At 40.4% G+C, this 15,212-nt stretch overlaps 1 protein-coding gene across 6 annotated transcripts in view; it reads left to right on the top strand.

Moving 5' to 3' along the window:
• ldb2a (LIM domain binding 2a) overlaps window positions 1–15,212 on the top strand; it is a 48,058-nt gene that overhangs the window by 12,159 nt on the left and 20,687 nt on the right. For all 6 annotated transcript variants that reach the window (XM_085903837.1, XM_085903828.1, XM_085903820.1 and 3 more), the window contains exon 2: window positions 2,631–2,733. In XM_085903837.1, the coding sequence (XP_085759963.1) occupies window positions 2,631–2,733 (103 nt within the window). The remainder of the gene's footprint in view (window positions 1–2,630; window positions 2,734–15,212) is intronic.

The raw sequence follows: 15,212 nt of genomic DNA, 5'->3' as shown, positions 1-15,212 counted from the left end.
AGAGATCTCTAAAGAGGTTTTATTTGTCTTGCCTGGCAATATACATGAATGGCATAGACATAGGAACAAAACCTATTTGCATTTGCAATAAACAAATATTTTAGAGTATCTTGGAGGGGGGGGGCTCATTGTTGTGTATTAAGTATCTTGAAATTTGGTGATTCATTATGTGGCCCATTTCCAAGGCTAAGTTTCACTTAGTAGCATGGAATTTGGTAGGCACATCCATTATGAGAAGACCCCCAAAAATGCCCCACGAAGCCATGCCCGTAAACACACAGGAAGTCTGCCATTTTTGTTTGAAACGTCCATTTTAGAGTACTTTTGACTCTTTTCAAACTTTGTTATAAAAACAAAACTTTAATACAGCTCAACGGCAGTTTCATTTGATAACATCATATATGGTTGGCATGAGGAGACCCTCAAAAAGTCTCAAGAAGCCAACCTTTAAAAAAACACAGGGCTGCCATTTTTTGTTTTGGCTTAATTTTGTCCTACTAAAAGTGGCTTTGTCAAACTGATAGCAAATTTTGTGTATGATAGACAAATGGACCTTATCAAATTGTGAAATGTTTTAATTTTCATCTTATGTGGGGGGAGGCGGCTAGCACGTCCGCCTCACAGTTAGGAAGGTGCGGGTTCGATTCCACCTCCGACCCTCCCTGTGTGGAGTTTGCATGTTCTCCCCGGGCCCGCGTGGGTTTTCTCCGGGCACTCCGGTTTCCTCCCACATCCCAAAAACATGCTTGGTAGGCGGATTGAGCTCTCCAAATTGCCCCTAGCCGTGAGTGCGGATGGTTGTTCATCTCTCTCTGTGCCCTGCGATTGGCTGGCAACCAGTTCAGGGTGTCCCCCGCCTGCTGCCCGATGACAGCTGGGATAGGCTCCAGCACGCCCGTGACCCCCGTGGGGACTAAGTGGTTCAGAAGATGGATGGATGGATGGATCTTATGTGGGCTTAGAATTTTGGTGAAATTTGACTCGCAGGGAAACTCACAAGGTCAATGTTGAATGTTTGGTTTTGGAAATTCATGGTGGGCCATTCCAATGATTTTGTGGGCCTCGTAGGCCATAGGATGCCCAACGCTAATTTAATATGTGGACGTTACATTCTCTATGCATGATGGCCAAGCTTGTCGGACACATCTGGATGGCGGTCTGGCTAATTGTCAACATGTGGGAAGTGCTCGGCGCGCTTAAAGAAAGGTGGTGATATGTCATAACTTGTCAGAGCACATTAGCATCAATGCTAAGTCCTAAATGGGGGCAGCGGCAAGAGAGAGTCAGTAAATCCCATCTGGACTGCTGGGAATGAATGTAACAACACTGAAGAGCTGCCAGTCTCCGACGTAATCCCATTATCATTAAAGCTCATGTTAGCGTGTGGAATGTTATTTATGACATACATACAGGATGGAGAACCAATAGTTAAGCGTGTGTGTCTGTGTGTGTGTGTGTGTGTGTGTGTGTGTGTGTGTGTGTGTGTGTGTGTGTGTGTGTGTGTGTGTGTGTGTGTGTGTGTGTGTGTGTGTGTGTGTGTGTGTGTGTGTGTGTGTGTGTGTGTGTGTGTGTGTGTGTGTGTGTGTGTGTGTGTGTGTGTGTGTTTTTTTAAGGCAGCACAGAGCGTCCTCCCCTGGTGTGAAGCTTATAGCATTCAAATCAGCTGGACTTAAGTACGATTTTTAAAAGCACAAGGCAAAGACCACAATGAAGAATAGTCAAAGCCGCAAAACTGTGGCATCTTACACCAGTCTGTGTGACATGGACATTTTAGTGATTGATGATTCAGTCTTCCGTGAAGATAATGCAGATGTGTGCAAATGTAAACAGTCATACCAGAACCTCCAATGAACCTTACAGACAAGTTGTTGTAATCTTCAAGTTTTTAAAAATCTTCATCAGTCTAAGAAGACATCAATGAGCTTTTAGAGACTTTCAAGAACCTTACATACATGATTTGGTAAACATCAAAGACAATTTAGTCTCCAATGAACCTGGCATACGTGATTTTTGGAAACATCAAAGGTGCTTCAGTTTTCCGTGAGCCTAACTAACGTACGTGTTTTGAAAAAGCAAAAAGGCAATTTAGTTTTAAGTTGACCTCAAGTCGATGTTTTGTAAACTTCAAAGACATCTTCAATCAAACTAATGAAGCATCAAAGTCATCAAAATATTTTTCTTTACATCAAAAATATTTCAGGCTTCCATGAACGCGACATATTAGTTCAGTTAATAGTGGTCTTCAGTGACCCCACTGTATATTTTTGTAATGTACATGTAGAGGTGCAAAATTTAATCACCTATCAAATTAATTGTAATTATTTTCAGAACCTAGAATTGTCCAAATTCCCCAAATTTCAGCTTTTGTTAAATATCACAGACAATTTGAACCTAACATGCATGTTTTTGCAAAAATCAATGACTGTCCATGAGCCTCACTGAAATAACATTTCAGCATTCAAATAATTGAACATACGTGTTTTTGTCAAATAAGACAATTTAGTCTTAAAATCAATCAATCAATGAACCAGATGTGTTTTGCATCCATTTTTCACTTGTCTTACTCAACAACTTCCATTCCACACAATGTATAGATTCTTAATGCAGCTTCTCGATTATGTTGTGGACAGGAAAGCGACAGTTTGTGGTGGGATGCCTTTGCAACAGAGTTCTTCGAGGAGGATGCCATGCTCACGCTGTCCTTCTGCCTAGAAGATGGACCAAAGAGATACAGTAAGAGAATTCTCAGTTGCTAAGCAAAACAGCAGTATCGATTCCGTATTCACACGAACTCCAACAGGTGCTCGCTCCACAATGTCATATGTGCCTTTATGTTCCTGGAAATGCAAAACCTATTTGTTCAATCCAGGCTGGTTCACGTCTGGTGTTTTTTTTTTTTAATTAGTCATTTTTATTTCGTTTCAAATTCCAGTTTCAGAGTAAAATCAATCTACTCGGTTGCCCCACAATGTGGAGAAATACTACTGTTCATCATTTATTAAAAGCTGCGGCTACATGTAGTGCGTTGTGATTATTATTTGATATCGTGTCCCACTTGGTGTCATCTGCATGCTGCAGACATATTGACACAGATAAGGGTACGGTGATTCTGTGTGATTCTGCTCCATCATGGAGGAGACGAGGCTTGTCTCACTTTTACTTAATGTAAAAATAAGCAAAATAACAAACAGTGTTGAAGCAGAAACCTCCTTCTTTGCGAGAAGTGTGAAGCTTAGTGGCAGCCAAGACGGAAAATGACTCAGGGCTGCTTACCAGCTTTCGATTACGTATCCACCTGTGGAGGAACCAGCGTGAGACGCAGCGGTAGCAGCGTTTTACTAATCACGGCAAAAGAGAGCTTTTCATTTTACATTTCTGAACTATTGTGATTTAGTGCTCAATAAAAAAAAATAAAAAATACAATATTTGACTTGACCAAAACAGGAAAACAAGCTAGCATCTACTATCTGCCCTCCAATCAATGATTGAAAAAATTGCATGAAAAGAAATCAAAGGTAAAAATGTGTTACCATCAGAGTGAATACCTGGATAGCATGTTCAAACCTTTTTTAATGCTAACATTCCACACTCCCTCTACTCCCCACCTCCTTTGACTTGTTGTTGGAGTCAATGTTTATAAATGATAAAAGATAAATGCGCACAACTTAAAAAAAATAAATGAACGACACCTCTCCCTCCCCATCGAAGGGGCACCCGCTATTGTTCGAGGGGACCATCAAATGAAGTTCCTTGGGCATCGAGCATGAACATTTGCTATCAGCTAACATTAGCTTAGCGTGTGTAAAAGCAAACGACAAACCAGCTATGCATTAGATTAATGTCTAAACGAATGCCTAGCTAGCAGGTTTGAGACACATGTTCCATCTTTTCAACAAGTCATCTAGTTAACATAAGCTTAGCACATTTTGAATTAAATTCCCTTCAAGTCAACATGGTAGTTAGCATAGGCAATTTCTTAACATGAAAACGATCCTCCTGACAATGTACGTTTTATTTGGACTTAGAAATGTTGATGCCGTTTTACGAGATTAGACGGCTGGAAGAACAGATAAAAATGGCAATTGAGAAACAGCTCTAGCTTATGTACTGTATATTTGGTTAGCATCTAATTGAATGCCTTTATTTTCAACTAGCTAACATTAGCCCTTCACATTTGTCTCGAATATCTGTCAAAACATTTAGTAGGTAGCTACTTGTTATTTACTTTCTTACTCGCATTGCACATATCCAGTAACAACACCAGTATCTCGTCCAATCACAATTCAGGGGTTCGTGTAGAGTCTCCCTCCCGTCGTAAGAAAGCACATTAGTCTTTCTACAGCCATGACGCGATATTGCTTTGTTCCTGCTAATATTTTTAATGGTTGCCTGAGTGTCAAAAATGGTCTGGCGGGAGTGTGCGATGGGTATGTTGTTTACGCCAAACAACACTCCATCAGACAATTATCGTGCCGAATATTCAGCACACACACAACCACACACACACATGCGCGCACAGACACACACACACGCACACAGACGATTACACACCACCCCGCCAGTCGCCACCAAGGCCTTCGTCTGGCTCGAGGCATCTGATGAAAACGTCGTGATGCAACCAAAGAGCAAGGCTCCTTTCCCCCCAAACAAGAACAATGTTTGATGCAATCATTGCACTAGGAAGATGACCACTTATTAAGGAGTCAGTGGAACTTTAGAGTTATTAGTACTGTATTACGGTCAACCCTCGCTATAGCAAAAAAAAAAAACGGACATGTGGGGAAGCTCAGAAAGGTAAGTTTGGGTGAGGCCATTTAAAGATTTGAAAACAAGTAAAAGTGTCTTAAAATGCACCGCAAAATGTAGTGGGAGCCAGTGGAGGAAGGCCAGATTTGGGGTTTCCAGCCACACCCATCAACTGTTCGATTCTTCACAGTGTTTTTATTTGGGGGGGGTTTTAGGGCAAAAAGTATTGTAATTTTTGTTTTTTTTATTGAAACCCACTTAACAATTTTTTTGTGGTAGTATCTTTTCACTGTTGTACAGTCAATACGTGTGAAACCTCAACGTGTTAGTCCTGTCCTTGCATATTTGACCAAACACAGGTTTTAACACTTTTGCTGGTGTTTAATCAGTGTTTAATATGAGAAAATATAATTTTGTGGAGTTGTAAATATGAAAGAAGGGGTGGGGGGGGGGGCGTTGGTGGAGCTCAGAGGTGAAGGCCGCCATCCGATTCCCTTTCTGGCGAATCAAAGAATTGACAGTGGCAAGCGTGTCGAGGACGGAAGGTGTTTTTATTGAATCGGCTGGTGGAGTGTGCGTGTTGAAGCAGTGGAGAAAAGGTGGAGGGTGTTTTTGAAAAAGAGGAGGTGGCGGGGGGAGAGATTGAAGATCCACGGCATGACTGACAGGTGGGATGATGCGGCGGCGGCGGCGGTAGTGGTGGCGGCTCAGCTGCAGAGCGGAGATGTAACCACCCTCCCCCTTCTCCTCACTGATGATTGACAGCCGAGCTCATCCTTGCTACCACAGCGGCGGAAGATTACGAATGGGGGTGGAGTTAACTGAAAGAGCGCTTTGTGTACCTTTCGATGATGGCGTATTGGGCTGAGGATGCTTCCATGCGAAAATTGTCCAAAGTTTGGCCTGGAGGCCATTTGTGGCCTGCTTTGAGTTTGTTACCAACCAGCAATGTTGTGATAATCTGTAATGCCCTCACATGTGCGAAAGGAGAGCCAGAGTGGTAATAGTACATTACATTACAAACATGGTTGATTGTTTGGGTGACCTTTGATCAATATGGAAAAGCAAATGATATGTTGTCTGAAAATATTGTGAAGACAATCATAAAAAGTCCAACTCAAAATCAATAGTAAAAGATGCTTGTCTGAGAGTTGCAGCTGAGTTAAGGTCACACATACAGATTTAACCTTTGACCTCAACTACATCAGACATCTTATGTCTCATATAAATCAGTCAAATTCTTGCTTTATCATGAATCAATTCATCTAGTCAGCTTGAAAATAAGAGACATGAGTCTCTTTCTGGAGTGTTGCCAATCAATAATAAAAGCTCGAATTGATGTGGGTTGACTTTGATGATTTTTTCATGCGGCCTGCGTTACTCAAGTGAGCATGAGCACACTAGGAATATTTATTTTCCCCGAATCCAGGTTAGCATCAGGTAGAATTATTTTCTCAGCTTTTCAGGACACCTAATCAAGAAGAAGGCGACTGCTTAGATGACAAACAATCAATTGAAATCAAACGATCAATACATTCAATACATTTCAATGTGTCTTTAAAATAATACATACAATAAAAATGTATGGATAGATTCCATACACCTTTGTCTACAATTGTATAATGGTCAGCAATTGTATTCCCATTTCACGATGCTTCGCAAGGGGAAGCGGGGGAAAACGGGAAAAGAAATACAATTAAATATACATTAACTCCAAAAAATGTATCAATAATTAAATGGTGATTCGTGATACAAAATAACACAGTAATAGATATAAATAGATGGATGGAGACATAGCTAAGTAAGAAAATACATATTGCAAGACATAGTAAATGCATAACTACAATCAAACACATGTAACTGTATAACAGAAAATAAATAACAAGGGAAAATAATGAAATCGTACCCACTGTCCACAAACAACTTCACGTTTTTACAAACAAACAGTTAAATGTTAACTGCTTAGTTCCTTTGAACTCTATTGCAAACCAAAGCAGCAGCACCAACAAAATGCCGTTCTGCATGAAGGCGACAATTATCATTCGACATGTAGACTTTGTTCTACATCTTGTTGAACTCAATCAAATGACATCTAAAGTGTATCTAATGAAGTGGGCCTCTGGCAGAGGGTGGGAATGGTGCCAACAGGAAGGTGGGCAGCGGCTATCGGAGGGCGCCAGCCATCCGCGAGGATGGGCCGCTCCTCAGGCTTCCTGCTTCTCACTCCCGCCGCCGAAGCGACTCTAAAACAATGGTGGCCTCGCAAACAATAGATGAGTCCAACACCAGCATGCTCGTCGTCCTTCCCGCAACTCTTCTCCCTTGTCGCCTACTGTAAACCAATGCTCGTGTGATTATCAACCGTTGCGTTGTACTTGCACTTGCACGATGGCATACATAAAAACAGCTATTGTCAGAGACGGGTTAACAATTGGTTGATTCATGCATTTCTATCATTTTGACCATCTTGTGTCAAAAATGTTGTCTTGTGATCTGTGAGTGCTTCTGAGCAGGATTTACTACTACTATTGAAATACATTAAAATAAATTAAAAATTAAAATACAATGAGAAAACAGACTGCAATAGTAAATTCATTCAAATACAAAATATACTCAAATACAGTAAAATACCATAAAATACAAAACAGAAAAATGAAAGTATTTTTTTAAATGAATGCATTGAAATACAGTCAACAACATAACACAATAAAAAAAAATACAATTCAATCAAAAATACAAATAATTGAAATTCCAATCAAATAATATAATTGGAATGAAATGGAATAATAATACATTAAGAAAGCAATACAATTAATCAATACATTTGAAATAATAAATACTATATATAAATAAATTACAATAAGTATAATAAAAGCAGGTCATAAAACACAATAAAATGCGAAAGAAACATATGCAATGGATACAAACAAAATGCATCAAAATAGACACGTTGACAAAAATACCATAAAAGAAAGCTAATATTCAATAATTATGGAAAAATATTAAAATGAAATACAAATCAAAATGAAAGAAGAAAAATGCAATAGAATGCAATAAAATGTACAAAACATCACAAAATAAAATAATATAAAATACAATAAATATTCTAAATAGAAAGATTCAATGTAAAAAAATTAAAAATGAGATATAAAATATAAGAGTAAATAACAATATATCGGCATGATGCATATTTTAAGATGAGCACAAAGTTTTGTTAGACTGAGTTAGACTCTAACCCTAATTTTGCGGACACTGACCGATCGGCTAGTTTTAATGGCTTGCGCCGTTGTGGGCGTGAACACAACTATTCTCCACCAATCAGAGGGCAGTGTTGGACACCGTGTGTCACTGCACTGTGTCGTTGTGGCAACGGACAACCTGGTAAGGGTAAAATCAGAATGACCTGCTGCTGACTTAAATATCTTTGCGAACCTCTTGCGTCTATTCCTAACAATTTTTTTTAGACTTACAGTAAATCCTAATGAAGGAAAGTTCGGCTCACTCAGTTCCTCCTTTTGGTTTGACATGTTTCCTATCTTATTTCTTTAAAAATTAGAGCGACTTAGCTGGAAGTGTGCCATGTCTGACACACTCACACATACCTAATTTAAAGTGACTCGCGCGCTCGTATGACGTGGGTCGTTTCCGCCGCGTCCCGCTCGGCCTCTCGGTGGCGTCTTTTCCGGCCAATTAAACAAGTGAGCTCAGCGGCGAGGAGGCTTGTCACCGACACGAATCTCCCGAGTGAATTAGTGCGTGAAAGGGGAGAAAGCGGCAAAAGGATCAATTACATGCACACCAAAGCCTCCTTCTTCCTCTCTGCCCGTCATTGCCGCACTTTCTTCGGCCATCTGGAGCCGAGAAAAGTGGCGAGCCGCGCGTCAAAGTAGTGTGAACGTGCTAACTTTCTTCATATCACAAGTTGTATACATTCTTAAAGTGTATGTCCCAAGCATGAGTGTTGAACCCTTTCACCTGCAAAAGAGTGGGTGGCAAAACAATGGCGATCCTGCTTTACATATTTCTTTAAGTTGAGTTAAGTTTCTTTAAGAGGCTGCCGTCGCCAAGAATGTAAGTTAAAGGTTTGTAGCAAAATGCTAATTTTTTAAGCACCAGGTTGGACAGCTTCATTTAGTTGGCGAATAAGATCAACTACGTAAATAATTTCTTTGCGGATTCTATAATGGTTTCTCCAGTTTTTACAACAGTTTGGAAAAGTTGTCATCAACCTGAATGATAGTTGGAATGATTCCAACTAACTAACTAACTAACTAACTAACTAACTAACTAACTAACTAACTAACTAACTAACTAACTCCACCCCCATATATATTTTTTGTGATATATACATTTTCAAGTTGACAATATCAGGCTTCAGTTTTATTTCTCTTAGATGTGAGACTGTATTTATTTACTTGGCTCACTGAAGAGAAAATGAGACTTTTATTGCTCGCTGAATGTACTGCATTGAAGATTTGGACATCAAAAGAAAATTTGATCTTTCCAAAAAGTAAGACAAATGATCATATTTGCCCTTTTCAATAAGAAAAGGTATTTACCTAACACTTTCCTTTGAAGCACACAAACTATTGATGTTGAACTTTCCAAAGTAAATGACAAACTACTGCTGTACTTTCCCCCCCCCCCAAAAAAAAGCCTTTAGCCCCATCCAGGGAAAGAAAATGACATTCATTTAGCACCGTCTAAAAAAGAAGACAATTTGATAATGCTCTTTCCTGCAAAGAAGTCAAGCTGTTGATGTTGACTATCTAAAGAAGACAAACTACCAATATTACACTTTCCAAAAACAACAAATTATTGATGTTTCAATTTTAAAGACTTGATGATGCATTTTACAAAAATACAATATTACCCTCTTCCCAAAAGAAAATAGCTCCGCCGAGGAACGGCAAATGCGGAATCTTGGAAGTGCTCGGCAGACATGCTCACCAGCATTCCACCATCCTGTCCCATCATCTTCAATTCAAATGTAGCCGAGGCAAGATTGTTCTTTGGGAAAATAAGAACACGCCTTCTGTGTGTTCAGTGTGCAGCTGATTCCACACACAACATGCTTATCAGCACACGTTTCTATTTTGAAAGCATCCTGCCTAAGCAGGTCCGTTACCGAACAAATCTGCCATTTTGTTTTCGTTCGTCTTTCTTCATGCATCGATGTAATTTAGCTCCGGCGCTTTTTACAGCGACAAACAGGCCGCTCATGAAAAAGTGACGCGCAAAGTGCAGCGGCTGAGCTTTTAACAGTGGAAGACTCCGGCAGAAGGTCGGCCAGGCGAGCGCACCGAGACGAGAGTTGGATTAATAATGAATAGCGGCTTCATCTGCAAAGCCGACGCACGGACAGGCGGACGGTCGGTCGGACGGCAACACGTTCCACCTAGAAAAGATTCGCACACACACACTGGCGGGAAGAGATACACAAGACACACACAGAATTATTGACACATGGAAGAAAAATCCATATTTATATATAATACAGTGTGCAGGAGACCCATCAGCTTCGCCGGTCTGGGAGAGGGTTTACTTAAGGCATTAAATGTTTATGTGGGCCTTTTACACAAAAACACATGCACACAAACAAATGTTTATTATGATTGTATTTTCATTTTATTTCTTAATTCATCTAAGACTTCTTTAAGGTCCCCCCCAAACATGTATCAATACTTGCTGAAAAATAAATCCTCGGCTGACATTTGCAACAGCTGTCAAATAAATTGGGATTGGGAAATTGGTGTTTCAAAACGGGATTAGCATTTCAAATGAAGGTTTTATCATGGATTATTCCAAGAGTGGGTATGGATTTTAAGTTAATTTTTTTGAATCTAGGGTTTTAAACTTGGGTTAGGGTTTCAAGCAAGGGTTAGGGTTTGAAATGAAGGCATTAAGGCAGGGTTAGCGTTTTTAGGGTAGGGTCTCAAATAACATTGGGTTATAATTTCACATCAGGGTTTAAAACCTGTTAGGATTTCAGTTAAGGTTTCAAATCAAAGTTCTCATTCACAATTAGGGTTTCGAGGCCAAGTCGGGTTGAGTCAAACTTGTCTGTATGTGTGGTTTTACAGCATCCTAAAAGGTTATGACCTGTTTTGCCGTGGTTACCGTAATGACTCACACTGTTGACCATGTCGAGCTGGCCTGCCTGCAAACGTTGCATTTTTAATTTTAATTTTAATATTTATCTGATTCAGGGGAAAACGGCGGCAGTTCATCTACTAAATGAATTGCCCCCTGCACACACACACACGAAACAACCCCCCGACTAAATAGGTGTCAGACTCCAGGTATCATTGCCTCTTTCAGATTAGAGCTTGATTATCAGAGGCCAAACAGAGACAAGCGATGCTCATTACCATTGATTCGGACTCCCCGGGAATGCGTGTGTGCGGTTGATGTGCGTGTGTGTGTGTGTGTGTGTGTGTGTGTGTGTGTGTGTCATTGGTATTGAACGACACAGCGTGGGGACGCCTCATCACAGCAGTCCTTCGCAATGTCTGTTTTATGGGGAAAGTGATATGCTGTTACAGTGTTTGGGTGGTGGTGCGGTTAGCTTATCAGGGGAGGTGGTAAGGGGGGGGGGCGGCAGGGGTGCGTCTATGTCTCCTGTTTCCCTGGGGGTTAGTGCAGGAGCCCCCCCCACACATATACACACTGTTGAATTATGGATGGAGGTGAAGAGGGGATGAGGGCTGGCCTCGAGGGGGCTACCCCCCCCCCCCACACACACACACTTTACCTTCATCCTCCGTCCTCCAGCCTAACCCCCGATTTTCAATTCTTCCTCACATTTTTTTTCTCCTTCCCTCATCGCACCTTCACCCTCTTCCCTTCCTTCTGCCGACATTGGTCTACTCAAATGAAACTTGTCAGCAACGTGCGTTGTGCTATTTAACCCTTGAGAAACCTTTTAAATAGCGAGAATCTGTTCCAGTTACCACTCCCAAAAAGTTTGTCATGTTTGCATTCGTATTTGCTGTTCTTCACAGAAAATACAGGAACAAAAAAAAAATATTGAAATGCAAGATTAGGGTTTCATATAAGGATTATTACATTTTCAAATTCAGGGTTTCAAAACAGGGTTTAGCCCAGAGTAGGGTTTCAAATCAGGGGGATGACTTCAATATGGATTTTTAGGATGGGTGCAGTTTTAATGTTGGGCTTTAATTTATTCTTATAAATCAAGGTTAGGGTTTCAAATTTGAGTTTTAAGGTTACAGGACAAGGTTAGGATTTGAACATGGGTTTCAAGACTAATTCTGATTTTAGGTCAAGGTTAAGGTTTCAAACTAAAGTATTTATTATATAAATATTTGATCATGCTTAATGAAGAAAAAAATATCCTTCTTTCTAGTGCTGATATCGTGATTGTCTGAACAAAGTCACCATCCAGAGTACGCAAGAAAACCTTCTGATTGGTTGAATTAAAGCCGCTGTTGTTTTTCCATGGCGGGAGGCAACAGGAAAGTTGTTTAGCTGACAAAAAACACAAGACTCCAGCTTTGATGGCAGGAAGTATGCAGAGAGGACGACCAGAGATGGAATTAAACTTTTATCACCCATGAATATTTCATGTTCTGGGCAGTGATTCCCACATTCTGGTGCATGTATTGCGCACACGCGCGCACGTGTGTGTGTGTGTGTGTGTGTGTGTGTGTGTGTGTGTGTGTGTGTGTGTGTGTGTGTGTGCGTGTGCGTGTGCGTGTGCGTGCGTGTGCGTGCGTGCGTGTTAGAGGAAGACCCCACTATGTAGTTGTCAATGGTCCTCCAGACTTGAGGTTTTCTTCTACATAGCAAAATTTGAAAACCAAAAATGAAATTTTACCACCAAAAGCCAGTTTTACCTCCCCACTTGAAATTTTGTAGACATGTCTATCATGAGTCGACCCTCAAAAAAGTCTCTGAAGTCATGTGTGAAAAGACACGGAAAGTGTGCCATTTAGGTTTGAAGCAACCTTTTTAGGGTCACTGATTTTTTTTGTTTCGCCATAATTTTGAAAATGTATTCTGTAATGGCCAGTTTTACTAAGCAACATGAAATTTGGTAAGCTTGTTTGTGATCCAAAGTTCTCAAGAAGTCATTCCACTGTTTTAATGTTATTTTTGCATTTTTTTTGTCCCTCAGGGTCAAATATTGCACAATTGGTAACAAATAAAAAATGTTTTGCTAAATTCTAAGACATTCATTTTTAAAATTGTATTTGGCCGGACTATAGCGACCCAATTTAATGGCCGGCGAAGCTGCAGGAAAGACATTTAACTTGAGTGCACTTAATTATTTTGCCAATGACGCTAAGACCCTTCTTCCCTTTTGAGCCGCGACAACGAAACCATTTTAATCGATGATCGAGCCGGGGCTGATCAATATGTCAGTTTGGTTTTCATCTGTGCCTCTCTCGTCTCGCCAATCATCAACACTAGCAAACGCCGAAGGGTAATCATCGATTGCGATAGTATTTTTAGCTTAGCATATTGATCACGGGCCACACCGTAGGTCGAGCAGAGCGCGGGTTTGTACACAACGCCGCACACTGTAGGGAAATCAATAGAGCTCAGCCAGATGCTTGATCCACTCTATTGTTCCTGCTCCTATAATGCATTTGCTTATATAAGTCGATGCTAGTCATTAGCCATTATGCTGTCAGCTACATGCTATTTACGTGATATTAGTCAAATGTATTTATGTATCTCACTGATGTTAAAATATTTGTATTGCTCTAATTGTATGATATTTTTAGCAGACTTTTGGAGTTCACTGTTCGATCAGTGGTTCCCAACTCTTCTGCCTTATCATATTTGTCGTTGATCTAAAAATGATATACTCCGAATAATCTTTCTTCACCTTTGTATGCCTGTGACCTTTCGTCTTTTTTGTAAGAGCAATTATGTCTCATTGTTACTCTGTGCCAAATCCTTCAAAATTGTCCATTCGATCAGACTCCCTCATGATATGAGATGGCAAAATTAAAATATGTCACAAATAATTAATACAAATAATATGTTGAGAAAAAAATCTATCTTATCTGGGGATGAATTCCAAACAATACTGTGTATTATGGGTTGTACATTTTGGTGTTTGATGTAGTTCTTGCATGTGTGGGTGTGCTTGTTGTTTGCCCAGAAGCCTTCCCACTCCCTCTGTGCATCATTACGACTCTAAATGTATACATCCCATAGATGTGTGTGTCTCTACCTATGTGTGTGTGAATGTGTGCATGTGGTGGGCGGTCTGTGTGGGCAGCTCAAAGCATTAGTGTAGTGTTAACGATGGTCTTTGCACTGTGCGTGCTTGTTTATGTCCGTATATGGTTAAAAAAAAAAAAAGCAAAGGCGAAAGTACAAGGACAGCTACACAGTACCGAAAGAAACAACACAACAACACAACAATAACAAGAACAGCTTCACAATACCAAAAGAAACAACACAACAAAAATAACAATATCAATTATTCATTTCCAATGTTTGGCTTTTAGGTAAATAGTGATGATTTGCAAAGGAATGTCGTGGTGGAAATGTACTTTTTGTCGTCACCCGAGGAATATATTATGTCCAGTATGAGGAGAGACCCACCAAAAAAGTCGAAAGATGTTGATCCCGAAAATACTCATTTTGATTTGATTTCTGGTCATCCTGCAATAAAAACCATGTCCTGATTATTTAGTCGGACTGCTACCAAACACAAATTCAAATTTTCGCTATTCATTTACTTCAGATGGGCAGCGAATGAGTTAATTGAACAAACACATTTTATACAGTAAACAGATCTCTGTAAATGATTTGTATTTGTTGGCAGGGAGACTCTGTGTACCTGCCTCAGTTTATTTTGGAGTTTTCTGCTTCCAGACACTTTATATGTGCACTGAATGTGCAAGCTTTTGTTTGTTGTATGCGTACGACTGTGTCTGTGTGTGTGTCTGTGATTGTGTGTGTGTGTTGAGCGTTCGCGCCAGCGGCCACCCCCCCCTTTATTCACAGCACAAACAAAAAAGAGCTCCTGACGTCTTTTCTGGCTGGCTGGCATTGCTGGCAGGAGTCCTGGGCACCGCCGGTGGTAGGGTAGGGTGGGGTGTTGGGGGGAACAATCTCGACAAAGTGGCGTGAATTAATGTGACTAATTAACACGGCGTTAATTATTTGTAAATTGCATGTTTGGATACACATTACTTGAGAGGCATATGCCGCTCGTTGTCTTCCCTCCTGAGCCTGTGCCAGCTATCGCGCATCTCTGAAGGCGTGCCAGCCAGCCAGAGGAAAGACTACACAGAAAGTGAGATGTACTCTACCAATCTAATTAATATCATCAACAGTGCTGCCCTGAGATACAAGTTGAAGTCGTTCCATGATCACACTTATATACCCAATTTATCCTTCCTCATTGAATAGAATAGAACCGCAATTAATCTGTTCCAGCGCACACAACAAACTCAAAGGTTTCGTACCGTATAAAAACA

This window comes from Syngnathus leptorhynchus, chromosome 2, assembly GCF_054491065.1.
Source record: "Syngnathus leptorhynchus isolate UIUO chromosome 2, UIUO_Slep, whole genome shotgun sequence".
Taxonomy (NCBI): Eukaryota; Metazoa; Chordata; class Actinopteri; order Syngnathiformes; family Syngnathidae; genus Syngnathus; species Syngnathus leptorhynchus.
The sequence above is the reverse complement of the archived record's forward strand: the minus strand, read 5'-3'. Positions and strand labels throughout refer to the sequence as shown.